The sequence below is a fragment of the Phaenicophaeus curvirostris genome, chromosome 2, assembly GCF_032191515.1.
Source record: "Phaenicophaeus curvirostris isolate KB17595 chromosome 2, BPBGC_Pcur_1.0, whole genome shotgun sequence".
NCBI classification, from domain to species: domain Eukaryota; kingdom Metazoa; phylum Chordata; class Aves; order Cuculiformes; family Cuculidae; genus Phaenicophaeus; species Phaenicophaeus curvirostris.
This window is the reverse complement of record NC_091393.1, coordinates 10,184,080-10,210,674: the sequence shown is the minus strand read 5'-3', so window position 1 is coordinate 10,210,674 and position 26,595 is coordinate 10,184,080. Positions and strand designations below refer to the sequence as shown.

The 26,595-nt window shown below is 43.0% G+C and overlaps 2 protein-coding genes across 2 annotated transcripts in view; both read left to right on the top strand.

Annotated features, from left to right (window-relative positions):
- Positions 1-26,595, top strand: part of SMIM8 (small integral membrane protein 8) — a 723,388-nt gene that overhangs the window by 180,694 nt on the left and 516,099 nt on the right. The gene's annotated exons all lie outside the window — the stretch shown is intronic.
- Positions 1,652-26,492, top strand: NT5E (5'-nucleotidase ecto). The gene is made up of 9 exons (XM_069851270.1): positions 1,652-1,960; positions 7,651-7,873; positions 12,683-12,871; positions 16,180-16,377; positions 19,476-19,627; positions 21,473-21,581; positions 22,389-22,538; positions 24,390-24,590; positions 26,234-26,492. Exons 1-9 carry the CDS (start codon positions 1,652-1,654, stop codon positions 26,389-26,391), a joined length of 1,689 nt encoding a protein of 562 aa, XP_069707371.1. The 3' UTR covers positions 26,392-26,492.

Genomic DNA, 26,595 nt, shown 5'->3' with positions numbered 1-26,595 from the left:
GGGGAAAGTTCTGCTTTTAAGAAAAAAATCAACCAGTCACTGCTTACAATGTACAATTGTCAAAAAGTTGCAAGAAAGTATACAGAAGTTACAACACTCCAAAAGCTAACTTTCAAAAATTCCTCTCTCCAGATGATTTTGGCATTTAACAGTGGTAGAAGATGTGGGCCCATGCTGTGGTTAACACAACTTCAAGGAGCAGGTGGGGCTACCAGTCAGTGTGATTGACCAAGTGGCGATCACCCCACGCTGTACCCCTAACGAGCTGTTTTCTTAAGGCATTGGCAGGTTTTCTCTTCAGTGTGCATATGCCAAACCGCAGTGAAAAGCTTAGCATATAACCACAGAAGGGAAGTCTTGAAAGCAATTCATGACTTCACACTAAAAACACTAGAGCTATAATTAAATAAACTCTTAAAATTGTGTAACTTTTTTCAGGGCTGAAAATGCACTCTATTTTAAGCCTTGTTGGAGAAAGAGGAGGAGAGAGGTTGAGTGGAACCCTTAAACACTTCCATGGGAAGGTTTGGAAACTCCTTTCTGTATACTACAGATTCATCAAGGCTTCCTGCAGGTGCTGGAGTTAAAACACTAGAGCTATAATTAAATCAATTCTTAAAATCGTGTAACTCTTTTCGGAGCTGAAACTATTTTAAGCCTCATTGGAGAAAGAGGAGGAGAGACAGGTTGAGTGGAACCCTTAAACACTTCCATGGGAAGACTTGGAAACTCCTTTCAGCGTACTAAACATTCACCAAGGCTTTGCCTGGAGGAGAAGGACCTGGGGGTGTTGGTTGACAGTGACTGAACATGAGCCAGCAGTGTGCCCAGGTGGCCAAGAAGGCCAATGGCATCTTGGCTTGGATCAGAAACGGTGTGACCAGCAGGTCCAGGGAGGTTATTCTCCCTCTGTACTTGGCACTGGTGAGACCGCTCCTCGAATCCTGTGTTCAATTCTGGGCCCCTCACCACAAGAAGGATGTTGAGGCTCTGGAGTGAGTCCAGAGAAGAGCAACGAAGCTGGTGAAGGGGCTGGAGAACAGGCCTTATGAGGAGCGGCTGAGAGAGCTGGGGTTGTTTAGCCTGGAGAAGAGGAGGCTGAGGGGAGACCTCATTGCTCTCTATAACTACCTGAAAGGATGTTGTAGAGAGGAGGGTGCTGGCCTCTTCTCCCAGTGACAGGGGACAGGACAAGAGGGAATGGCCTCAGGTTGTGCCAGGGGAGGTTCAGGCTTGACATCAGAAAAAAATATTTCGCAGAAAGGGTCACTGGGCACTGGCAGAGGCTGCCCAGGGAGGTGGTTGATTCACCTTCCCTGGAGGTGTTTAAGGCACGGGTGGACGAGGTGCTGAGGGACATGGGTTAGTGATTGATGGGAACGGTTGGACTCGATGACCCGGTGGGTCCTTCCCAACCTCGTGATTATTCTACGATTCTACGACTCTTCTTGTGAGCGCTGGAGTTTGTCCTTTCGCCGCCGGCTGACTCCATCCCGTTTGCCCTCCAAGCCCGCCGCCTGCAGCCGCGGGGAAGGGCCCCGATGGGGCGGTCGGGCCCGGCCGGCGGGGCGGGGGGAGGCCGGGGAGCGCCCGACCGCCGCCCCGACCCGCCCCGCCGTCGAGCTGCCGCCTCCGGGCGGAGGCGAGCGGGATGCGGCGGGGTCTGTCGGCGCTGTGGCTGTGCCTGTGCCCGGCGTTGGGGCTGCGGCTGACCCTGCTGCACACCAACGACGTGCACGGGCGGGTGGAGGCGGAGGGCGCGGGGCCGCGGGGCTGCGCGGGGCCCGGCTGCTTCGGCGGGGCGGCGCGGCGGGCGGCGCGGGCGGCGGCGGCGCGGGCGGCGCTCCCCAACGCGCTGCTGCTGGACGCCGGGGACCAGTTCCAGGGCACCGTCTGGTTCTCCCGCTTCCAGGGCCGCGAGGCGGCTCACTTCATGAACCTGCTGCGCTACGACGCCATGGTAAAGCGCGGCGGGGGGCTCCTTTCCCCTGCGCCCCCCCCCCCTTTCCTCCTTTACTGCCTTTCCTTGCGCTGTCGCGGCCTCGGGCGGAACGTCGGAGAAGGATGCGGGGCGGGCTGGAAGTGCGGGGAGAGGGGACGGGGAGGTAAGCGAGGAGAGGGGCTGGAGAGGGAGTCTTAGAGTAACGGCTGAGAGAGCTGGGGGTGTTTAGTCTTGAGAAGAAGAGGCTGAGGGGACACTTCATTGCTCTCTACAGCTACCTGAAAGGAGGTTGTGGAGAGCTGGGAACTGACCTCTTCTCCCAAGTGACAGGGGACAGGACAAGCCTCAAGCTCCACCAGGGGAGGTTTAGGCTGGACATCAGGAAAAGAATTTTCACAGAAAGGGTCATTGGGCACTGGCAGAGGCTGCCCAGGGAGGTGGTTGAGTCACCTTCCCTGGAGGTGTTTAAGGAACGGGTGGACGAGGCACTGAGGGGCGTGGTTTAGTGATTGATACGAATGGTTGGACTCGATGATCCGGTGGGTCCTTTCCAACCTGGTGATTCTGTGATTCTGTGAGAGGAGAAGTGATGTCGTAGGTGGTGGGCACCCAGCCGAATGAAGTTGTGAGCTGGAAGCCCCACAGGCAGCCAGAAACCGAAGTTACTCAGGGGAAAAGATGGAGATGCAGTGGAAGAGCTCCCCTTGGGAGAATCAGAAGAGAAGTGATGTGTTAGGTGGTGGGTACCCGGCCAAATGAAGTTGCGAGCTGGCAGCCCTGTGGGCAACCAGAAGCTAGGAGATGATGCCAAGGCTACACAGGGGGGAAAGACAGTGGCACTGTGGAAGAGCTCCCCTTGGGAGAGACAGAAGAGAAGCAATGTGCTAAGTAGTGGGCACCTGGCCAAATGAAGTCACGAGCTGGGAGCACCAGGGGCAGCCAGAAACCAAGGCTAGGCAGGCAGAAAGACAGAGATACAGGGTAAGAACTGCCCTTGGGAGAGGCAGAAGAGAAGTGATGTGTTAGGTGGTGGGCATCCAGCCGAATGAAGTTGTGAGCTGGGAGCCTCATGGGCCGCCAGAAACCGAGGCTAGGCAGGGGGAAAGATGGAGATACAGTGGAGAAGCAATGTGCTAGGTGATGGGCACCCAGCCAAATGAAGTTGTGAAACCGGGAGATGATGCCAGTGCTACACACAGGAAAAGACAGTGACGCTGTGGAAGATTTCCTCTTGGGAGAGGCAAAAGCTTGAGGTGGGTGGGGGCAGACCTATGGGCAGCCTGAAACCTGGCTTTTGCTCTTCAGCATGGCTGATGCCAAGGCTACACAGAGAAAAAGGCAGCGACGCAGTGGAAGAGCTCCCCTTGGGAGAGGCAGGAGTTTGGGACCACTGAGGGGCTGGATGAGCTCTGTTGGAGGGGAGCAAGCAGAGACATCAAAGTGAGCCAATCAAAAGCTAGGCGAGGAGGCTGGCCAGCAACAGAGAGGTTAACCCTGGCCGAGCCTCAGGTTTTGGTCCTCTTGGAAGGGACAGATGGCACATGATTGGCAGTGCTGTTTTGAAGGGTGAGGATTTTTAGTTTTCACCAGTCCCACCTGGGTTGTGTCCAGTCCCACTGGAGCTGTGGCCGTGATGGGGTGTATGGGGCTGTGTGCAAGTGGCCCAGGGACTGTAACAGCACATCTGCGAGGCAGCTGTCTGAGATGGTGCCAGTCCTGCTGTCTCTTGGTGATCTGAGAAATGACAGGAAGGCAGAAGAATTTGGGATGGAGATTGGGGGATGTCATTCCATGTCCTTAAAACTTTTGTCTCAGGGCAATAGCCTATTAATGCATAAAGAATTATTGTGGCTTGTTTTGTTTGCGTACAACCCTGGAAGGGAGGAAAGACATTAAAGTTATGTTTGGGAGTGATCATTGTTAGAGAGTGTTTATCCCAACTGACGGCCTAGGGGGAAATCTTCTGTTTGCCATACCCTCTGTTTTCAGCTTTTTCTTTTGCTTGCTCTTGAAAGGACTGCACTTTCATTTCCCAGGTTAAAAATGGCTTAGCCCATTTCTTCCCTCTGACTCAGAACAGCTCTAGAAGAGAAAGAGATGCCCCAGTGCACTCTCCTAGGCTAAACACACTTCATATCAGACAGGCAGGTCTGTGAAGGATGCTTCTCCTTGTTCACGTGGCCAAACAAATGAGTTCCTAATCACCCTCAGCTGTTTGCAGACTACATCAAGCTGATGATGCAGTTGATACACCTGAGAGATGCAATATCATCCAGAAGGACCTGGAGAAGCTTGAGAAGTGGGCCTATGTGGGTGCCCTTTTTGCAACCTGGTCCGCTGGAAGGTGTCCCTGGCTGTGGCAGGAGACTTGGATCTGGGTGATCTTCCTTCCAACCCAAACTACTCTGTGATTCTGTAAAACTAAGAGGATTTTTCCTCCTCATGGTGAATGGGGGGAGTGTGTGCATTCAGGACTTGTCCTTACTGAGAGATGGGGAGCACTTTGGGGTTCTGCAGTGCAGAATTACCTCAAGTTGATTTTTCCTACATTTCTTCTGAGAGCTTGCTGACTGTCATTTCTTAGTCTTGCATTTGCTGGTTTGACTGGTTCATGGGCAGACTGGGAGCTTGTACATTTTCTGATCATATCACAAGAAGAAATTGTTTTGGACAAAATCAGGAAAGTTGAACTAGTGTTTGGTTTTGGAAACATGTTATGTAGGAAGCGTCTGCAGGCTGGTTGGGAGATCCATGAGCTCTTACATCTGAAAAAGATTTTTTGTTAAATCCACACCATCCTGGATATCCAGAGACTTGTACTGGATGCCAGTACCTTAGATGAAGTAGTCAGCCACTTATTCTCTGTGGAGGTGCTGCATGTTGTAACTGGAATATTTTCAGCGGATAGAAGGGGACAGGATAAACTGAGAAGCCACAAAGACTTCAGTACCTTTCTTTGCTGCCAAAGAGTCTGAAGACAGAATTGCTGAGTGCTGAGCAGTGCTCCACAATTCTTTTTGATTCTTCTTTTTGTAGACCATGGAGACCATGCAGTGGAGATGGTGGCTTAGGGAACACAGGGAGCAAGGCAAGAACCACACTGTAGAAGGGTGAGGTAGTGTTTCTTCCAGCAAAATTGTGGAAGTCACATCTGTAACAGAAGGGATGGAGATTACCGGTATGGTTAGAAGTGAGATACAGGAGTAGGATTACAAACAGGAGGAAGGAGGGAACATGAATCATACAAGTGGTTACAAGGTGGGGGCAGGAGCTATAGGAGGATTTAGGGCAGCTGGGCAGCATTAGAGGTTTGTTCTGTGAATGGGATGATTTTCCTTTCTTTTAGGTTTAGCCTTTTCTCATTTATTTAAGTTAATACCTCAAGCCCATTTTCTCCTGTTTAGCTAGGTATTGCCTTCCAAATTTTCTTGGCACTAGCCTTGCTTTTTAGTGTAATTAACACCAAAATCCAAATTAAATACCGCAAAGGCAGTAATTGGAGGGGTGTTAGAAGTCTCCTAATTTTACTTCTAAGTTGCATCTTTCTGTTAACTTGTACTCTGATGCTGAAATATTTTTAGCCTGGTTTCTTGTGAAAAGGAGGATTATATGACCACTTGCTGTGTGCCTGAATATTTTGGTTTATTCCCCCTTGTGAACAACACTTATGTTGGCCAATAGATTCAGATTTGGTGAAGAGGTATTCCACAGGTACAGAGTCCTAGAATCTCTGTGTGTAAAGGCAGTTATGTAGAGTACAGGAACCCAAAACAATCCACATTCTCCTCCCCAGAGGAAGAGTGGCATCAAAAATAAAACTATGTTATTACCCACCAGCGATTTCTCATGACCAAGAGACTTTATAGCTACCCACACCATGGGAAATGTTTTGATCAAAGATTGTATCCTAATGGACATGAAATAACCCAAATGTGAGATATAAAGCAAAGAGAAACAACATTTCATAAGTGGTTAGTTGGGTGGGTTTCTTTCACAACAAGCTAATGGCAGTTACACCCAATTCAAATTCATATTTCAATTGCAAACATTTTAATTTTTTTTTTGAGAGGCAGGGGGTTAATTGCATATTTAGGAGAAACAGGGGGCATGTGCATCAGCCTGAAGGAAGTAGCTTGTTACCATTCTGAGATGCTCTACTAGTCTGTGGATGTCTTTTCAGAACATCAGTCGACATCAAAATGAGTTTCCTTAGAATGTTATTCTTTTTTTTCCCCCAGCAAATTAGATTGCAGTTTGAATATGGTTAAAAATACAATATAGTTAGAATGCATTGTGTCTTTCCAAGTCAGGATTTTCTTAAACATAGTTCTCAGTTCTTTTGGAAAATTGCTGCAGCAGCATGCAAATAATTTGGCTCCTTCACTGGGGTGTGAGTAATGTTCTCATAAGCATTAGCGGGAGCAGTTGATTGCCAGTGCACGTTACTGCCAGTGTCCTGATTTTTCCACAGGGCCATCGACTACCTTTCTGTGGGGATCAGAGGAGCCAGGAGTCTTTGTCTCCCCCAAAAGAAAGATGCTGCCGATCAGTTGATTGAGCTTCCATGCTTGTAGTGACTTCAGGGTCCTGCTTGGGTTAGAATGTAATCAGGGTTAATATCATACGTTTAGGGAATAAAAGTTGGACGAACACATAGGAGTTATTTATCTAAGTAGAGCAGAGAAGTATTTAAGTCTGTTTAGATAATGAATGTGACTTTCTCCATTTAATCTCCAGAATTAAATTGTGAGTACGCTTGTCTGGAAGAGTCATCCCATTGGCTTTAGCAACCCTTTCATGCTCTGCCTCAGTTGTTAGCTGAAAACTTGTACCAAATTACGCTATTATCATGTTTCCTTGGATATCTTTTCCTTCACGAACACCTAAATAAGCCACAGGGTTGTTACGTAAATTGTGCTTCTGCAAAGTTGCTGTCTATGGGGGTTTCACTGGCTGTTGCCAAACTTGCAGACACAGGCATGTCACAACTTAGGCTGAACATGTAAAAGGGGCGGGTAGCAGAAAGTTCCATGGTCCTCTAAGGTAAGTCCATTTTTGTCTGCTTAACCAACCGTGAGCAATTAAACATTCTCATCTTGCTGGTATTACCTTGCTAATAAAAAGACTGGACTGCTCATCTTGTGTGGCAGTGTTAGCACTTCAGAGTTATGCACCCACCTGCTTGTGTGTGTGCACACCTGTGGGTGTCTGAAGATTCTCCCTAGCTGATAAACATTAGAGCTTCCACTAGAAAATTGTATTTTCTTGTTACATGTTGAAGCACGCAAGAACTCTTACTAAATGTGAATTAAATGTATAAAAAACTATAGTCCAAACACAAGCTCTCAAAATGTATATTTTATTTAAAGGTAAAAAATATTGTCATTAGCATTTAACATTTTCTACAGGTTTTTTTAAATGATGTGGGTTTGAATCTGGCATTTGATTACAAACACTTCTTTAGATAGGTTTTAGATTTTGACTTGCACGTCTGATAGAACAGAGTATGAAAAAGAAATCTGAAATGGACAAAAAAATAACATTTCTGTTTTCATGAGACAGAGCAATGTTCTGCTTTCGACAAGATAGGGTTTTCTTCCCTCGAACACAGACTTTGTTTTCTCAAATATACCTCGTATATCTTTTATGAGAGTATTTCGAGTGAGTATTGGAGGTAGGCTCTTATATTTTCTTCTTGCTTTTCACAGGCTTTGGGGAACCATGAGTTTGATAAAGGTGTGAGTGGATTATTGGATCCTTTTCTTAAAAATGCTAATTTTACAGTCCTGAGTGCAAACATTAAGCCAAAAACCCCATTAGGAAATGAAATGATGAAATATGTTAATCCTTTTAAAATAGTATATTTTGACTCGGAATCAGTAGGAATTGTTGGCTACACTACAAAGGAAACTTCCTTTCTTTCACAACCAGGTATGTTCTCTTTAGTATATAAGTTTATCTCTTTTGTTACTATTTTATTACTTGCCCACTTGTTTGAGTCTAAAAATGAAAATTTTCAGCTGAAAAGTGAGATGTTTGTTGTTTTATCAGTATTTACTTGGTTTATTCAACTTTAACTGGCTGATATTTAAACTGGAGAGGGCTTGTTAACATTAAAAGCCATTTGCGTACAGACCTGAATTATTTAGCATCACTGATTTATCCAAGAATATAAGAAGGTCAGTGAGATTGCATAAGAGCTGCTGAGGGGCTAATGAGGTTTTTAATATTGTTTGGGATTTTATAATTGTATTCTTTTATGTTTTATTATTATTATTTATCCATTTAAACAAATTTTACAACACGAATACAGCTTATATCTAGAGTGAAATGTGTTCAAACCAAGACATTTCTCTGTGTGTTGCAATTTTGCTCTTGGATGCCTTCATGCTGAAGCCCCAGTAAAAGCAAGGAGAGCTTGGTATGTGTTTTTGAAGCAGAAGTTGCTCAAGATGTTTTTAGCCTCTCAAATATTTCCAGAAATTAGACTACAGAAGGAACACCCGTTCAGCTTTTAGCAGAATTGCTTCATTCATGAGTAAAATTAGAATTGATGAGGAAAAAAGACTTCTCAAATTCTGACCGTTTTTACCACCATTTAAGGGGTTTTGGTTTGTTGAGTGTTTTTTTAGTAAAATAAAGCAGTCTTTTTGAGTGGGAAAGAGATTTAAATCAGCTGTAGCAGATCTGAGTCTCTGCCTTCTCAAAGCTCAGTCTCTCCCTGACAAAATCATTTCTTCCCTGTTTGTTGCAGTAGCGATGTCCTAAGCACTGGTTTAAAACATTTTCCATGTTGAAAAAGGCCTTCGCATTATTACTTCACTTTTCATTGCTTTTTAGTAAAGAAGTAATGCATACATTTATTGAGAACAGGAATACTCAGTACTTTGAGGAAATATTAGAATATAAAAATGTTCCTTCTGTGCTGGATTTTTAAACTATCGGGAAGTGGATGTCTGAGGTCGGAATAGACTTCTGTATCTCATTTCTAGTTTATAGTGATGTATTTTTGGAGTCCTATCAATCCTCCTCCAAAAAAAAAAAAGAAAATCTATCTATATTGTGTGTATGCAATAGAATTTCACCTGTGCTTGAGGGATTGAGGATAGATATCATCTGACATCACACTGTCTGAAAAATGGAAAACCAGCCAATATTGTTCTTTACTAAGGATTAACAAAATAGATCTCAACTCTTCTTTCAAACAACTGTATTGGTACAGATAGCTCATCAAATTAAGTTTCTTGCAAATAAATATATTAAAGAAAAAAACAGGTAGTGTTGGAATGATTCTCTGAAACGTTTAAATACATTTCTAAAAACATCTAGATATCATATTGAAAGCTGTAGTGTGCTGAGACATTATAACACAGACCAGAACTAGAAATAATAGTGTTAAAAGGGAAGGCTTGGTAGCTAAATAGGTGGAGGTGAAGCGACCCTAAGATATGTACAACCCACAGTTGAATTGAACAACAAGCACAGGAAATTCTAACAGCAGCATTTATAATAATCAGAATTTTTATAATTTTCCACTTTGCCTTCTCAATGTGTGGAGAAACACTTGGAAGCTTTGAAAATGTGAATTCAGGATGTGTTAACATAACTCAGTGACCTAGAAATCCTTTAGACTGATAAAATCATGGCAGAGGTGGGTCAGTCAGTGGCAAAACAATTATCAATGTAATCCCTGAATTCAGTGAATAAGATACCTTGGAATTTCAAATTCAGCACCTTGTTTATCTCTACACACTTCCAGATGATTCTGTTTTCTTGGACTTCCCAGCAATTGCTTTTTCATGCTGTACACTCTTAGGGAATTCTCAAGGAAAATAAGAAGCTTGAAAATGCTGAAACATGAATTTGTACGTGACTACTTTCTGTGTGATCTCTTATGAGTGCGATTTCTTCTACTGTTAAATCTCAGTAACTTCCACACAATTATGAAATTACAACTTGGACTTTTCATAGTCTGCTTAAAGTTGCTATCAGCGTACTTGAACAGCGTATAAAGTTCTTAAATCTCAGTGTTTCCACTGTGAAGGAAAAAATTAATCTCTACTGAAGGTACTGATAATGATATTGTTTTGAAATGGTAGCTATGGTGAACTCAGCACAATGTAGAGATTATTAGGCAGTTTTTCTAAAGTTTTGCCATGTACAGTTGTCAGCTGAATGCCCAGCCAGTTTTTCCACATCCTGCAAGAGTTGTTCATAATTTGGCACACATACAGAGTTGACTGTGTATTTGCTTTGCACTGATAATCCCAAGACTGTCTTTCTAGTATTTAATGGTACCAGCTCACTTGCTTTAGTTCTGCATTGATGTTGTAAACCCCGCAAAATAGTTGATGTATTTATCTGTCCTGAGAGATTCTACATACACATTCAGTGCTGTGAAATAATATATTTCATTTTGTCCACCATCTTTTTGTATAAGGTAGAACCATAAAGTGCCTACTCTGTAACCTTACAGGCAGCAAAATATTCACCAAAACTATCAACTTGGCAGAGTTTTCTAAAATGGAATTTTAAATTCCATTTATTCCACTTCATTTCACTAGTTTTAACATGTGGACAGTTCTTCTTTTTTCACTTATGGCACAGTTTGGATGATTTATCTGAAAATCTACCCCATCTAAAAAGAGAAGAGGATATCACATCAGTTTAATGCCATTAAAGTGAAGTGAAATACTGACATGAGCAATAACTATCTCTCAAATAAGCACTTTATTTCAGGTCAGGTTGTTTTGAAAAATGTACAGTTGAATGGTAAGCGGAGTACTCCTTTTTGCCTGGTTTCTTAGGGAAACGAGCACTGTGTAATGGCTCTTACAGTCCCCTGCTGTACAGCTTCTGAACCTGCTGGCCCATGTCAGCTCAATTCGATCACATGCTGAGGCGAGTGGGATACGAAGCTGTGTGAGATGCCGTGGCTAGGTCGCAGAGGCGGCGGGCAAGAAGCCCGTGCAGCCCCCAGGGGGGAATCCCTTTCTGAGGGCAAGGTGGGCAGCAGGCAGCTGCTGGCTTCCCATGCCCCACAGTAACAGCTCTGGGAAAGAGATGGACTTCCTCGTGTGAGATAGGGCTTGGTTTTCCCCTCATTATGAAAGCACAGCGATCTGCAAAGATGGGCTGAAGCTAGTGGCTTCCTTCAGCCTGGAGAAGGAAGGCTAAAGGAGAACTAAATGCAGTCTGCCACTGTCTTATAGAGAAGACAGGGATGGACTTTTCCCAGAGGGTTACAGAGAAAGGGGAAGAAACAATGGGCTCAAGTAGTACTGTAGGAAATTATGGTGGGATGTATGGAAAAAAATTGTCATGGTAAGAGCAGTTAAGCCATGAAACAGGTTGCCCAGAGAGGCTGTGGAGTTTCAGCTTGCTCATACAAGACACTCAGCATCCTCATCTGGCTTTGGATTCTTGCTTTGAGTGGGTTTTGGACTAGATGTGCCCTGGAGGTCCCTTCCAACCTCAATTAAGTTATGCCTCTTTGATTCTAAGGAGAGATCCACAGGAAGAAAACGTGGGGATGCACTGCACAATTCATTCTGCAATGTGCAGTACAGAGATTCCCTCTGGCAGTAACAAAGCTATTCAATGGGTGTAATGGTGAACCAATTTGTGTAACCCTCTATTATCTCTTCCATTGTCACAGCTTCCTCTTCATTTCCTGAGACATTTTCTACTGAATTGTGAATTCATTTCACTCCTCCTTTTGTTATGAAATAATGTAAATATTTTGACTTTAAAGGCATGTGTCGGAATGGTTTGATCAACAACTCTGCAGGAAAGAGCGGAATTAGGTGGACTGGGGGTAATTGGTAGAAATGTTACTCGGATGTCTTCACCAAAAAGTTTAGGATTACAGTTTGTTGACTCTGTTCTTAAACTCAGTTTCAAAACATTGTCAAATAAACCAGCCTTTTACATAGGAAGTCGTTTTGTGCAACTCAAAACATTGTGCCCACGATAAAAATGCTTGTTTGTCTAGTGCTCTTGTAACGATTTGTCATATTAGAACTATTTCAGTGGGCACAGAAGTCTCGCAGATTGAGTTTCCCAACACTGAGGTCCAGGAAAGGTTTCTCCTTTCCAGAATTTCCATTCTTTATGTTCTTGTTTTAAGATGGTAGCTCAGTTGCCTGCTGTGCTGCACTGATATTACTGAGAGTGGTTCATATTAGATAAGATAATTTGCATGAAAAGGCAAGTCAGAGTGTAGTGAAGGACTTTGAAGAAATTGCTGTTTAAAGCCTTAGGGAGTGGGGGAAAAAATGAGGTGAGTGTGGAGTAAGAAGAGAGAGAGATTTACTCAAGAGAAGATCTCAAAGAAATCCAAATTAGGAAGAAAAGAAGCTTTATGGTACAATACATGTGCTTATACTCAAACACCAACATATTTAGTTTCCTTTCTCAAGTTAATAATAAAAGCCATTCAATTTTTCATCCCACAATTGGTGTCACTCTAATTTTTTTATGGAGTTACAGTTTGTTTAGTATAGGCAGATGCATATAACTCAGTGCAGGAATGTTGTCTAAGCACACAAATGCTCCTGAGAGAGTGTAGAACATCAGACCAGATCAGGAGCTCAGACCAACTAAGGGCATCTGAAAGTCACTGACATTCAATGTTCCATCAGTTATATGAAATAGTATTCAATATTAACTACTATTTTTTTAAACTAGTAATTAAAGTACTTTGTAAGTACATTCATGTTTGTTCTATTTTTTTTTAAGGAGATGATATAATCTTTGAAGATGAAATTGAAGCATTGCAAGAAAAGGTGGATGAACTTACTGCTATGGGAGTGAACAAAATAATTGCACTAGGACATTCTGGTTTTACTGTGGACAAAAATATTGCCAAAAAAGTGAAAGGAGTGGATATTGTAATTGGAGGACATACGAACACATTTCTCTATACAGGTATCTTACCTCTTACTAAAGTGTTGCTTCTTAAGCAAAGCTGAAACTCTTTCTTTTTGAACTAGAAGAACTTTCACAAATACAGTTTACTTCTGGCTGTACTGGACCAGATACATAGCTGGTACCTATCCATAACCTCCCTGGAAGAAACTAATTTAAAACAGCAGGAAATGCCCTAAGTCACTCAAATATTCCTTAATCCTGTGGATGTTCAAGGTGACCTATACAAAGCAGGACAGAGAAACAAAGGTACTAATACCAGTGATTTACTGTTAAACATATTGTACTTGTTTCAAGCTCACACGAATGAGGGAGAAAAACAGATGTTTAAAAGATATATTAATGCTGATTTTCCATAGAATCTGATTCTGTATTCATAGGTCTCCATTAACCCTGCCATAAAAAATTTTTCCCAAGTTTACTCTGTCTTTTTCATTCCCTCTTTTAATCTCTCACTTCATTCTTCTTTTCCCTAGAGGTAGACATCTCATTTGAAAGATAAGCATTGTTGATCTGATTTCTTCCACAGCAATACTACTTTAGTCAAAACTTGCCATCAGCAGCTTCTGCAGTGCTGCTGCTTTCACTGGGCTAGTGTGTAAGGACACAAGTAACAGAAGAGATATTTTGGGGAAATACACCAAGAAATACATATCTACTTATTTAGTCAGAATATGGGCTTTGACAGAGTGGTGTCAAGGTCTATAATTTTTATTCCAAGTGCTGAAAAGCACTTGCTAATCCATCCAGGATTTGTAAACTGTTCCCTTCTGAGTCAAATCCATCAGCCAACGTTCACAATGAAATAGCCACATTTGTGGAGGTGATTTGACTGCAGCATAAACCATCTAATTTTAACTGCCTGTCTGTATATCTATGTGTATGTTAAGCCTATAAGCTCTTATTTAAATCAAAAGATGTAATCAATAACTGCAGCAGAATTTGCTAGAAAGTTTCAGCTCAATCTAAGCAGAGACGTACCAGCTGGTCAGCTAAACTTCTGGCTGTCAGAGTGAGAAATATACTGTCCATGCAGACACCTCTGTAGAGCTATCTTAATATAAGGGCCCCATCTTGGACTAGTTCACAGAATCACAGAATCACAGAATAACCAGGTTGGAAGAGACCCACCGGATCACCGAGTCCAACCGTTCCTACCAAACACTAAACCATATCCCTCAGCACCTCGTCCACCCGTGCCTTAAACACCTCCAGGGAAGGTGACGCAACCACCTCCCTGGGCAGCCTGTTCCAGTGCCCAATGACCCTTTCTGTAAAGAAAGTTAGGTTAGTTCAACCTAAGACATTTGCCAGTCTCCGGTTTATCCACAGATTATGTGGCAAATGTTGTCTTGACTTGTTTGGGTATGATTTGGGTTTGTAAAACTGATTAGGACAGTAATGGTAGTTTTAGGTCAGAGCATTTAATTTCTGGTTTTCATCAGAAAGGATGTTCTGAGAACACAGTATGTTGGCTAAAACAAGGTGAGAAAATAGGAAAGTGTTACAGGTCCTTCAGTTACCCAGTATTTGTGCATTTCTACTGAAACAGTATCTCTCACTTTGACTGAGATATGTGCATGAATTCTAGTACTCTTCTCTTTGTGGATAAGATGCACTGAAAAGTCTTTTCATTGCAGAAAGAATACATCCATTTTATAGTGGAATAATGTCTTCGTGATAGTTAATCCCGCAAGAAAGTATCAGGAAGTTTTTCTTCAGGAAGCAAGAAATAAATAAGGCGCTGGACAAGCACTTAACCATGGGCAGCTGATGTAAACTGAAATGATAGAAAAGCATAACCAGAAAGCATAACTTTCTCTTGATGATGCATTTGAGGACTACACAAGGGCAAGGGATCAAAATTGCTTACTTTTTCAGTTCCAAAAAACCCAAAGCCACTTTTGTGTGCATAAATCCTGCAGGGTTCTCGTTAGTTATGGTATTTCTTAAATTCTTCCCAAAATAAATGTTGAATAGTGAAGAGGCAACACCAGGAATCTGTCAGCCGGACTGAAATCAGAAAAACTAGTTCTGTAGTAAATTTGGTTCACCTTGTAGTTTCTTTTACTGTTTTCCCTGGAGAAGAGGAAGGATTAGGGATAGATGTGAACTGTACTGGAGTTCCAGAAGGAACATTTATCATGCTGCTTATCCCAGGATTTCATATTACATAAACAACTGTAAATGGAAGGAAACAAGTTGTTCTGTGAACAGTGGAAATGGAAGAGCCTGCTTTCCTCCAGATCCACATCCTCTGCGCCCACTCCCCCATGTCCCCGTCCTGCTGGCACCCCAGCTCTCGCACAGGGATGGGAAATGCTGCTGGCTTTAAAACAGGAGTAAGCAGCAGGCTTTGAGGGGGCTCTGCAGTGGGACCTGCCACACAGCACCTGATGCCTCTCAGAGCTGCCCCACCTTGCACAGTGATGTAGAAATACTTATAGGAATGACAAGGAGGAGTGATGTTACTCAGATAATATTGTCTCAAGGAGACAGGGAGAAGGCTGATACCCTTGACATAAGAGCTGTGCTGTGTGGGTTTCTTTGCCAGTTTCCTCCCCTGTGTGGTTTCTAAACCCTGCGGTAGCCTGTGCCAAATGAGCTGAGATCTCTTTTCTCTGTAAATGCCTTGCTGTTTCCATGTCCTACATCTAACCCCCTTTCAAACTTTGCAGGCTGAGAATAAATTCGTGATCACATAACTCTGATGATAATGAAGTTTGCTTTTGCAGAGGGTTTTCAGCCTGTCTGAAGTTTTGGAGGCTGCTTGATATAGTAAAGAAAACATATTTGGGTATGTGCACAATTTGACGGAACTGCTTGTAGGTAGGCTGACTGTGTATTATCAATAAAAGTAGTTTAGACTGTTTCATATCAGGACATCCTCTGTATGTTTTACTAACATTCTAATTTTCTACCGGATGCAGGATAATGTAGAGAGAAGGCTCAACAATAAACTTTTCAGCTGGTATGTGTGCATTACTGAGAGGTTTACAGTGAAATAATTGGAATGAAAAGTTCCTTTGTTGCTGTTGTGACATACCATGGGGGAGCATGCTGTCACAGTTCAAGAAACACTGTGGCAGTTATTACAGCTTGTGTCCTGAAAACAACATTGTCTTTTAGGAAATAACATAGCTGAACAATCAAACCTGTGCCTGTCGTCCAATACATTCATTGCTGTTTCTGCTTAATATCCTATTTAGGTTTTTTTTTAAGGCTGAGAAACATTTGCAATGTCATTCTAATAATTCCTTGAAGGTCACATGAGCTGAAGATCTGCTTCACATGCTTGTTCCATGCAGGCACCCCACCCTCTACTGAGAAGCCAGCTGGCCCGTACCCGTTCATGGTGGACTCAGATGATGGGAGGAAGGTGCCAGTGGTCCAAGCTTACGCTTATGGAAAATATCTTGGTTACTTAAATGTTACGTTTGACAAGAAAGGAAATGTAGTAGAAGCAGTTGGAAATCCCGTTCTGCTGGACAACAGTGTTCCTGAAGGTATGTGCACTGGACATTTCAATCTGCCTGCAGCACTCTGCTACAGTTGAAGTGTTAATGTGTTAGATACACAGTACAATGTCGCAGAAGAGTTCAGCTTTCTTCCTGAGCTCACTGCTGTCTCTGGTGTAGCGTACAAGCTGTGTTACAGTTGTACCCATTTGCCTCTATTTCTCTTTGAATGTGCATAAATTCAGTGTATGTTTTTGTCTATTTAAAATCACTGGATGTCCTTTTATAGGAACTTAGGTGATGCATTCCCTTACCATTTAGAAGAGCCCATTTTAGCTAGCCCTATGATCCTATGACTAGTTTATGCTGTTTTGCCAGGGGCTGAGTTCTTCGGAACAGAGTTTAGGGTAATGTAGGACAGCGGATGTGTTCCAGAAAAACATTGGAATGCTTTGGCGGTGTGCAAATATAATATACAAACCCCACAGCTTCTTGTTTTCAGTGCTGAGTGTGTTCAACGTTTCATCTCTGAAACTTCTGAAGAACAGGGAGAAGGAGAGTCTCTCCATTGCTTTCAGTTCCTAACTCTGTCCAGCCTGTGTTATGTGCTTTTTGTCAGGTCTGTAGTTAGTGGCGTCTGGTTCTTTAGCCTTTGTTTCATAGAATCATAGAATCCCTAGGTTGGAAAAGACCTTAGAGGTCATCAAGTCCAACCATACCCGTCCGCTACTAAATCATATCCCTATGTACTTCATCTACCTGTCTTTTAAATACCTCCATGGATGATGACTCAAACACCTCCTTGGGCAGCCTGTTCCAATGCTTGATAATCCTTTCAGTGAAGAACCCTTTCCTAATGTCCAAGCTGAACCTCCCCTGGTGCAGCTTGAGGCCATTCCCTCTCATCCTACCCTGTCACATGGGAGAAGAGACCAACACCCACCTCTACAACCTCCTTTCAGGCAGTTGTAGACAGTGATAAGGTCTCCCCTCAGCCTCCTCTTCTCTAGGCTAAACAACCCCAGTTTCCTCAGCCGTTCCTTGTAACATTTGTTCTCCAGCCCCTTCACCAGTTTTGTCGCTCTGCTCTGGAAACGCTCCAATGCCTCAATGACTTTCTTGTGGTGAGGGGCCCCAAAACTGAATCCAGGATTCGAGGAGCGGTCTCACCAGTGCCGAGTACAGAGGGAGAATCACTTCCCTGGGCCTGCTGGTCACGCCGTTTCTGATACAAGCCAAGATGCCATTGGCCTTCTTGGCCACCTGGGCCACTGCTGGCTCATGTTCAGTTGCTGTCAACCAACACCCCCAGGTCCTTCTCTGCCAGGCAGCTTTCCAGACACTCTTCCCCAAGCTTGTAGCACTGTACAGGGTTGTTATGCCCAAAGTCCAGGACCTGGCTTTTGGCCTTATTAAACCTTATCCCGATGGCTGCAGCCCAGCGGTCCAGCCTGTTCAGATCCCTTTGCAGAGCCTCCCGACCCTCCAGCAGATTGATGCTTCCTCCTAGCTTAGTGTCATCCGCAAACTTGCTAAGGGTTCATTTGATCCCCTCATCCAGGTCATTGATAAAGACATTGAACAGGGCTGGACCCAGCACTGAGCCCTGGGGAACCCCACTTGTCACTGGCCTCCAGCTGGATTTCACACCATTTCCCACCACTCTCTGGGCCCGGCCATCCAACCAGTTTCCCACCCAGGAGAGTGTGCGCCCGTCCAGGCCAGAGGCTGACAGTTTCTCAAGCAGAATGCTGTGAGAAACAGGGTCAAAGGCTTTACTGAAGTCAAAGAAGACCCCATCCACAGCCTTTCCCTACGCCATCAAGCAGGTCTCCTTGTTATAGAAGGCAATTGAGTTGGTTTGGCAGGACCTGCCTTTCACAAACCCGTGGTGACTGGGCCTGATCACCCGGTTGTTTCGTGCGGGCTGTGTGATAGCACTCAGGATGACCTGTTCTATGATCGCCCCTGGCACTGAGGTCTGACTGACAGGCCTGTAGTTTCCTGGATCCTCCCTCTGGCCCTTCTTGTAAATGGGTGTAACGTCTGCCAACCTCCAGTCCAATGGAACTTCCCCAGTCAGCCTGGGCTGCTGGTAGATGATGCAATGGGTGAGCAGCTCTGCCAGCTCCCTTAATACCCTTGGATGGATCCCATCTGGCCTCATGGCCTTATGAATATCTAACTGGCTGAGCAGGTCTTTAACCAATTCCTCATGGATTATGGGAGCTTCGTTCTGCTCTCCCTGCCTTCTGGCTCATGAAGTTGGGTACCCATCTCATCCAGTGTTTGCAGTATGAAGCTCTGAGCTTTTATCAGACTTTCTAGCTTCTACCACAGTATTTCTAAAATAGATCCTTTTAAAATGATGTGTTCATAGATATTCTTTCTTACTATGTTATTTTCAGTGACCTATTAATATAAACAGATGATGTAAAGAGACTTTACATTCTTTCTCTGATTTTTCTCTCTAAAAGAAACAAAAATCAGATACATAGGTGTTCTCATTTTACAAATGTTGCTGTTGCTGAGTTACATCACAAATTCCTTAAACCTATGAGCTTATATGAAACAATTGTGACATTGCCAGTCTGTATATGCAAGTATCTTGTTTTTCTGAAATAATTAGGTTTGCATCTGACAGACAGATGTGCATAGAGAATTAATTTCTATAAAGGGTGTATTCCTTGACATATTTGAGCTAGTATTCCTTTTAGCACTGTGTTAAAGGGGAAGAAGCTATAATTAGGACAAAAAAAAATATATGATGTCAAATAAAGACCAAGCTCACTTGTATATTAAAAATTCCTCTATAGAAGCTCTAATATGATGAAGTAGGTGCTAGAACCACCATCAGTCAGAGGTTGAAATAGAAATGATCAAAAATATTTTTAAGTGTTATAGAGATAAGCTCACTGTGACACAGGAATTGCTTGTTTACTTGATTGCCCCATCCTGCTTGCTCCCTTTACAGGCTTTGTTTGAAGTGAGTGTCGATGACCTGTTGCCTGAAGAGACTTTAGGGGAAGTGTTAACATTTTAGAATCACGAAGAGCAGGCTTTTCCCCCAAGCTTTTTACTCACTGAAGTGTCATTAATATGAGATATGCACAATGCTTATTTTACACTTTTATACTTCTTTACAGATGAGAACATTAAAGAAGAAGTGGAAAAATGGAGGAAAAACCTGGGGGATTATTCTAAGGAGATTGGAAAAACTAGTGTTTATCTGAATGGTACAAGCCAAGCATGCCGTTTCGAAGAATGTAACATGGGAAATCTGCTTTGTGATGCTGTGGTAAGGTATTGCCACCACAGGTATTAGTCACAGCCAAGTGTTACTCTAAAGCTATCAGGAGAAGCACTCCAGGCTCCCAACTCTCAGCACACAGGCTCTGTGCTGCTTTCCAACACCTTAACATCTAGTGCGTCCCTAGAAAGATCTGGCAGAAGCAAGACTATAATGAATCTTGCTGCATAGAGTAAGGAACAGTTTATCCTTTGTGTATATCCTCATACAGAGAACAGCTTGTTCGCAGCTGGCTCTGAGGCTTCAGTTTTAAGAGCTCCAAAGGTGTGATCTTAGAGCCCATTCCCCAAGCAAGGAGGAGAGCTCAGCTCCCTTGCCCCATTCCCACCCTGCTGCTGGTCCCCAGCTTGCAGCTTGCTTCTGCCCTGTCATTACTCGCTGGGCTCTGCTGTCACCCATTTTTAATGCACTAGCCCAGAAAAAAATACACGATGAGATAGTTACTGATACAAATTGTCCCCCTGAAGAGTCCCAAAGGTGCCAGCTGAAGCAAAGGAGAGGGCAAGGCCATGCACACGGTCAGGCACAGAACAGGTAAAAGCCCGCAGCAACTCAGTACCAATTTCCAAATTAGATTCATTTCTAATTTAAGATTCAGGAATGTGAGGGAAGAGTGTACGCCTGGCAAGCCTTCGGAGATGCTGTACTCAAATCGGCCCATCTTCCAACAGCTTGCAGCTCAGGGACTTCCCAAGCCAGAACTGGTGTCTTGGTACTTAGTGGCTTCTGCTGGAACTTCTCCCTGAACTTACCCCATCTCCTCTTGACTTCAGCCTTCACAGCAGCCAGTGGCAGGGCATCTTACTCGTGACCCGCACATCCTGCAGAGCCCTTGCTTTTCTGTCTGTGTACAGCCTGCTGCCCACTGGCTGGATGCCTGCTGGAGGCCAAGGAGCAGTCCTTGTACTGGAACGCTTGGTTCCTATCCACCCTCTTCATGCCACTCATGGCTTCTCAAATATTTTCCTTCTGTTGTCTCTTTATCAGATCAGACAATCCTAGCCTGCGTCATCATTCTACATTCAGAAACCTTGCTGTGCCTGACTGTCCTTGTCCCCTCTCTCTGAATCTTTCCTAGGTTTTTGTCTGAAAACACTAATTCCTACTCAGCCTCCACGTGCCCTACTTGATTTTATAAACTTCTGTCATATCCTTTCTGTACGCCTGTTTTGTGAGACAGGATCTTTGTGAGATAGGGTGCCACAAGCAAATATTATCTTGTCCTTGCATTTTGTCAGTTTTCCCACTGCTGGAAAATTGATACTGTGCAGAGTAGCCTTTTAGGTGTGCTCTAGTATGCCTGCTTCCTATTCATCCACTCTTCTACATCTTTTTAGTTTGCCAAGACCATTCCAAATATTAAAAACCAATCTCAGAGAAGCTGAAAAATCTTAATTCCCTGTGACGTAAAAACAAGAGCTAGATTAAGTTATGTATTCCCCTACATATTTCTAATGTACAGCTGTATTTAAGATCCTCCACTTCCCAGTTCTCCAAATGTGCTCAAATCATTTGTCTTTATCACAGTTGTTGGAAACAAAACATTATCCTTCCTTTGGTGGTCATGTCATGCACACACAGACTATGGGAATGTTTGAGATAATTACAGGAAAAGGCAAATACTTTAACAAAGCGAAAACATATTTTAATGATGTTTTACTGTGGGATTGTTTGTTATTTTTTTAATAATGTAATATTTTACAATGGAGCTGAAGGTGATGTCAAAGATTAAAACTTTTCTCTCTCTTCAGTCTCATATTGCATTAAGTATAAATTTTCAGAGCCTACACTAAGTGAAGATTAAAAATCACTTTAACTGTTTTGCTTTGGTAGCTTTACGAGAACATCGGACGTCCAGACAAAAAGTCATGGAACCATGTTTCAATATGCATCCTGAATGGAGGTGGGATACGGTCACCCATTGACGAGCAGAGCACTAATGGTATGTAAAATTACAAACTGAGCAACAACTTTATCAGAAAGGAAGAATCAAATGATTGCACGAGGCTGAAACCAGTGTCAGATATGGGCTTGTTTTGATGGCATTTGCACCATGGAAGCAATTTTAAACTGTCTCTGATGGTTACCCATCATTAAAGCCCAACTGCACTCAGAATGACATTAATAGAAGTTAGTAGGATTGTTTGTACACAGTGGTTTTTTTATCATTCTCTCTCTCCTTGCTGCCTTGGAACAAAGAAAGAGAGTGGTTATTTCTTCACCTCCTACTGTATGGGGTCGCTGGGAGCCTTCAGTAATCTGAGGAATAAATGAATTCAAGGTTTTCTGAATGCTAAGATTTTACAGTTCTTATTTTCCTGATATCACATAAATGAAAACTGAAAACAACTCTTTTTTTTTTTTTTTTTTCTTTTTTTTTTCATTTTAGCTAAATCTTTCTGTAGGTCTATATGAATAATCTTAATAAATTAGAAAATTTGGCTTGGTAAGAATATCTGGTTTTCTTTCTTAGGGTGACGGTCTGCAATATCTTTTAGTAGCGTCATTTGAATACCAATACATGCTGTTATGTCAAACTTGGATTTATTGGTCTTGATACTTGCTGGATGATAGAGATAAAGGTTCTTTGATTGGGACAATATACGTGATCCTCACCTACACCGCTCCCCATGTTCTCAAATCATGTTTGCCATGTTCCTTGTCACAACATACTGTTAAACAATCCTAAAATAACATTGTAAACTTTCTTTTTAAAAAAAATAATGTAAATGAAGTCTCATTCCCCCAGGTAGCATTACTGTGGAAGATTTGCTGTCTGTTTTGCCATTTGGAGGTCGTTTTGATCTGGTAAGGGTTAAAGGCTCCACTCTGAAAGAAGCTTTTGAGCACAGTGTGCACAGATATGGAAGAGGAAGCGGAGAGCTGCTGCAGGTTGGAGGTACATTTTCTTTCTTTCTATTCTCACTTTTCCAAGCCAGCCATCCCTTCTGCTGACCTTGTTCATATTACACCTGGAAACCCCTTTAAGAATGGAAATGAAGTTGGCCATACATTCTAGCCCTGTGCCAGCTAACACTGTTTATCCTGCATGTGTTTAATTAAGCCGCTGCAGCACATAGGCCATCACTGTTCCCTTCCGCAGAGACAGGATTCCCAGATGGTTCAGTAACCCACGACAGCAGCAGTTTAACACTTCAGTTAACTACAGGAAGATATAATCGAGCGTAGCTGTAACACAGTAATAACTACAACAAACTCCGTTTTTCAGTTCTTCCCTGGCAGCCTACCTGAAACCCAAAACTGGATCTCTCTGCCAGTTATTGCCTTTCAGTTATCAAAATAATTTTGTGCCATTGTCTAACGATTGCTGAGAGCCTTGCTAGTCCAAGCAGGCTATGGAATTGTTCCAGCGAATTTCTAAATATTTTAGGGATGAACAGTTACTATTAAAAGCATATGCATTTCTTGAATCGCAGTTCCTCCTGTATTTACCCAGATGTTTACTCTAGGCTACAGTCAGGTTTATTGCTGATCTCTCTACAATGCGGTGCAGATTTTATTGTTTATTTAGCAGAAGAACTCAGCTTCAAGGGCAGGGGCTGAGACATTTTTTCCCCTCTCCACACCTCTCCCACCATATAGCCAGGTGACTGGGGCACTGACCCCCCATGTGATCTAGAACCCCTAGACCTTATTGCACTCTACAAGTACCTGAAAGGAGGTTGTGGAGAGGAGGTTGCTGGCCTCTTCTCCTAAGTGACAGGGGACAGGACAAGAGGGAATGGCCTCAAGCTCCAGCAGGGGAGGTTCAGGACGAACATTAGGAAAAAAATTTTCACAGAAAGGGTCATTGGGCACTGGCAGAGGCTGCCCAGGGAGGTGGTTGATTCACCTTCCCTGGAGGTGTTTAAGGGACGGGTGGACGAGGGGCTAAGGGGCATGGTTTAGTGTTTGATAGGAACGGTTGGACTCGATGATCTGGTGGGTCTCTTCCAACCTGGTTATTCCATGATTCATGTGTTACATATGATTGATCAGTAAGTTACCAGGTCCTTAGGTATAGATGAAGTAAAGCAGAAACAGCCCTTCTGCCTTTTCACAGTGAAAAATAAGTGGTAGCTCTGAAAAAGATTCAGGACAGAAGATCCAGAGTAGGAAGCACGCCAGGGTTGGAAGAACCTCTGTGCTTTGGGATGAGCTTTAGTAGCTTCCATCCAAATCGGCAAATTCTTGGCAAGGCTGTTGTAGGGGCCGAACTCTCCCCTGGCTTTGACAGAGGAAGGCTCACAGCTAGGAACTCTACTCCTCCAGCAAATACAGACCGCAAAGTTCAGCCCTGGCGTGGCTTTCTTTTTTGAGGACAGTACTTATTATCCTTAATAGCTGCTAAGTTAGGGTGGCTGGCTGGTTTTAAAAGAGATCATTTCAGCCAACAACATTTCAGCAGTGAGAAAGCATATGACTGCAGAAATAAGGGAAGGGTTTTTTATCTTGCAGTATCCTAATCCCCTGGCTAGTAATTTGTTTCTGTGGAGTAGTGACAAGAAGAGACGATCAGGGAAATAACTAAGGTGGAACAGTACTTCAGCAATTCCCTGATCTCACGAATTTTCTTGGATAAAAGCAAAGGAAAACAGAGTACTAACTAGTATCACTCAGAGCAATATAACCTATCAGTCACATAAACTAGTGTAAAGAATCTATTGAAAACAGTAGAGGATGCTGCTTCTAGCCCTTATATGTACAATAGGCACTGCATAAAGTGGCGTTCAAATGTGTGTTTTCATAGGCATCCGTGTGGTCTATGATCTCTCCAGAGCCCCAGGAAGCAGGGTCGTTAGCTTAGAAGTTCTTTGCACAGCCTGCAGAGTCCCAACCTATGTCCCACTCCAGATGCATGAAGTATACAACGTGACTCTTCCATCCTACATGTTATTTGGAGGAGATGGCTATCATATGCTGAAAGACAAAAATCTGGGATACACTAAAGGTAAGGACAGGCTGCAGCAGGGTGGCAGAGAAATAATTCCTAAAAGTTAGATCTTTTTAGAGTACGAGTCTTGCACTTTCTGCTTTTACTGGACAGACTGAATTTGCTTCTAATCTGACTGCTCCGATTAGTAGTTTTGACTATAGCCAGCAATTATATTCTTTTTCAGTTAAATCACAAAAGTTTCAAAGAGAAACTAAGCCTTGTTGATTCAGCACTGCCTAGAGGGCAGTTCTGAGATTCTGAGATCACAGTAAACCAGGAAACAAAGCAGAAAGCCCACTATGAAGAGTATGTACTACACGTACTGCCTGGTACTTGTATTTATTATTCAACAATGCATCAAAAAGCAAGGTGCTATTTTCTTCAGACCTCCAACCTATAGAAGTATTTTCAAATGCAGAATCATCACCTCTTCTTCTAAAGGGCATGTGGCTGAGGCGAGCAGCACGGAAGGCAAAGGGAAGGATGCCAAGCTGCTCTGTGGGAACTGGCCTGCCCTCCAAAAGCAGCAGGACTCTCACGAATTCCACAGGCAGCAGCACACAGGGTGCCAAGAGGCTACATTAGAGAGGTAGAAGGGAAGTATTTTCTAATGCTGCCCTAAGGCATGCAAACTGAGAAATTCAGCATTCGTACAACTGACGTGCGTGTCTTTTAGGATGAAGGGAAACTCACATTTTTGAGATTAAAATTATTTCTGAAAACACAAGAAGGATGTAGTGCTGCATTTAAAAAAATAAAAGCATCTTCTAGGAGCGCATCTACATCTTGCAAAACTTTAAGTTATATGTTATAATTCTGGATGGTAAAGGCATCCAAATTGCTTTTGGACCTTTGTTACAGACCATTTTGTTGGTTCTACAGGCTATTTCAACTTAAAATTGACTCTTAGTAGTGGGATTGGTAGTTTTAATCAAATTCAGCGTACAGCTTATAAAACTGGGGCAGGGGCTTTAGTTTTCTTTAACATCTGTTTATGTAGAAATAAATTGACATAGAGAAAAATCACTAGGAATAATGAAAGGGAAGAACTTGAGAAGTTATAGTAGGCCAGTACAGGAGAGGCACAAAACCATAACTACTTATACTTGTTATACTTTAGGATTGCAAGAGCTCAGCTCAGAAGGGGCTCATATGACATGACTGGCTGTACTAACTCAGGGGGGTCTTCCACTGTAGAAAATCCACATCATATTTAATGTGCACACAGCAGTACACAGACTAGAAATTCTTCCTAAAAAAATAAAGTTAAATTTGATAAGGCTTGAGCAATGCCAGACCTAAAGCACTGCTCCAAAAAAGCTGGGGGAAAGATGATCTAACCTACCTTAATTTGACTGGAAGTTACCAGTGTAACAAAGATGCAACCCAACAAAAAACCCATACAATGGGAAGAGAACTCTTTTCCAGTAAAACAGGAGCTACTAGCCAACCACAGATGCTTTCTCTGTGCACAAGAAAGCCTCCTCACCCCTGCACTGCCTTGATGGAAGGTTGCGGTTCAGAATGACAAACCATATAAAAGACTTTGCTTTAAGGCTTGAGCTAAAACTACAGCTTTAGACGAGTTCTTTTTTAAATTTTGGTTGAAGGCTTGGCTGCTGCACAGAGCTGTACCTTTTGTTTGTTTCTTTGTTCAGGTGAACCCGATATCGAGGTTGTTTCCCGTTACCTCCAGAGAATGAAGAGAGTTTACCCAGCAATTGAAGGTCGAATAAAGTTTTCTTCTGGAAGTCTTATTGAAGGAAGTCTGACGCTGATTTATGTGTTGTTCACTGTAACATTCTTGCATTCTTGATTTTTGCTCACTGTGGTTTTTTTGTATAGAGGAAAGCAGAAGGAGAGACGGTGCTGACAAAGGGAAAAGAGAACTGTTCTCTTACAATTTAAAATTAATGGCTGTTTAGGTAAGCAGCACAAGCAATTGTCTTTAATGTGGTAGAGTCACTGAAGAACAGCGCAGGATGAGTGGGCAGAATTCATTACTTCTTAGTTTGAATCA

Bases quoted from the DNA above. Each gene is read 5' to 3' on its own strand.
- NT5E (XM_069851270.1), top strand. From the start codon at position 1,652: ATGCGGCGGGGTCTGTCGGCGCTGTGGCTGTGCCTGTGCCCGGCGTTG. The intron at 16,378-19,475 runs GTATGTGCACTG...ACTTCTTTACAG, and splicing joins GGACAACAGTGTTCCTGAAG to ATGAGAACATTAAAGAAGAA. The intron at 19,628-21,472 runs GTAAGGTATTGC...TTGCTTTGGTAG, and splicing joins ATCTGCTTTGTGATGCTGTG to CTTTACGAGAACATCGGACG.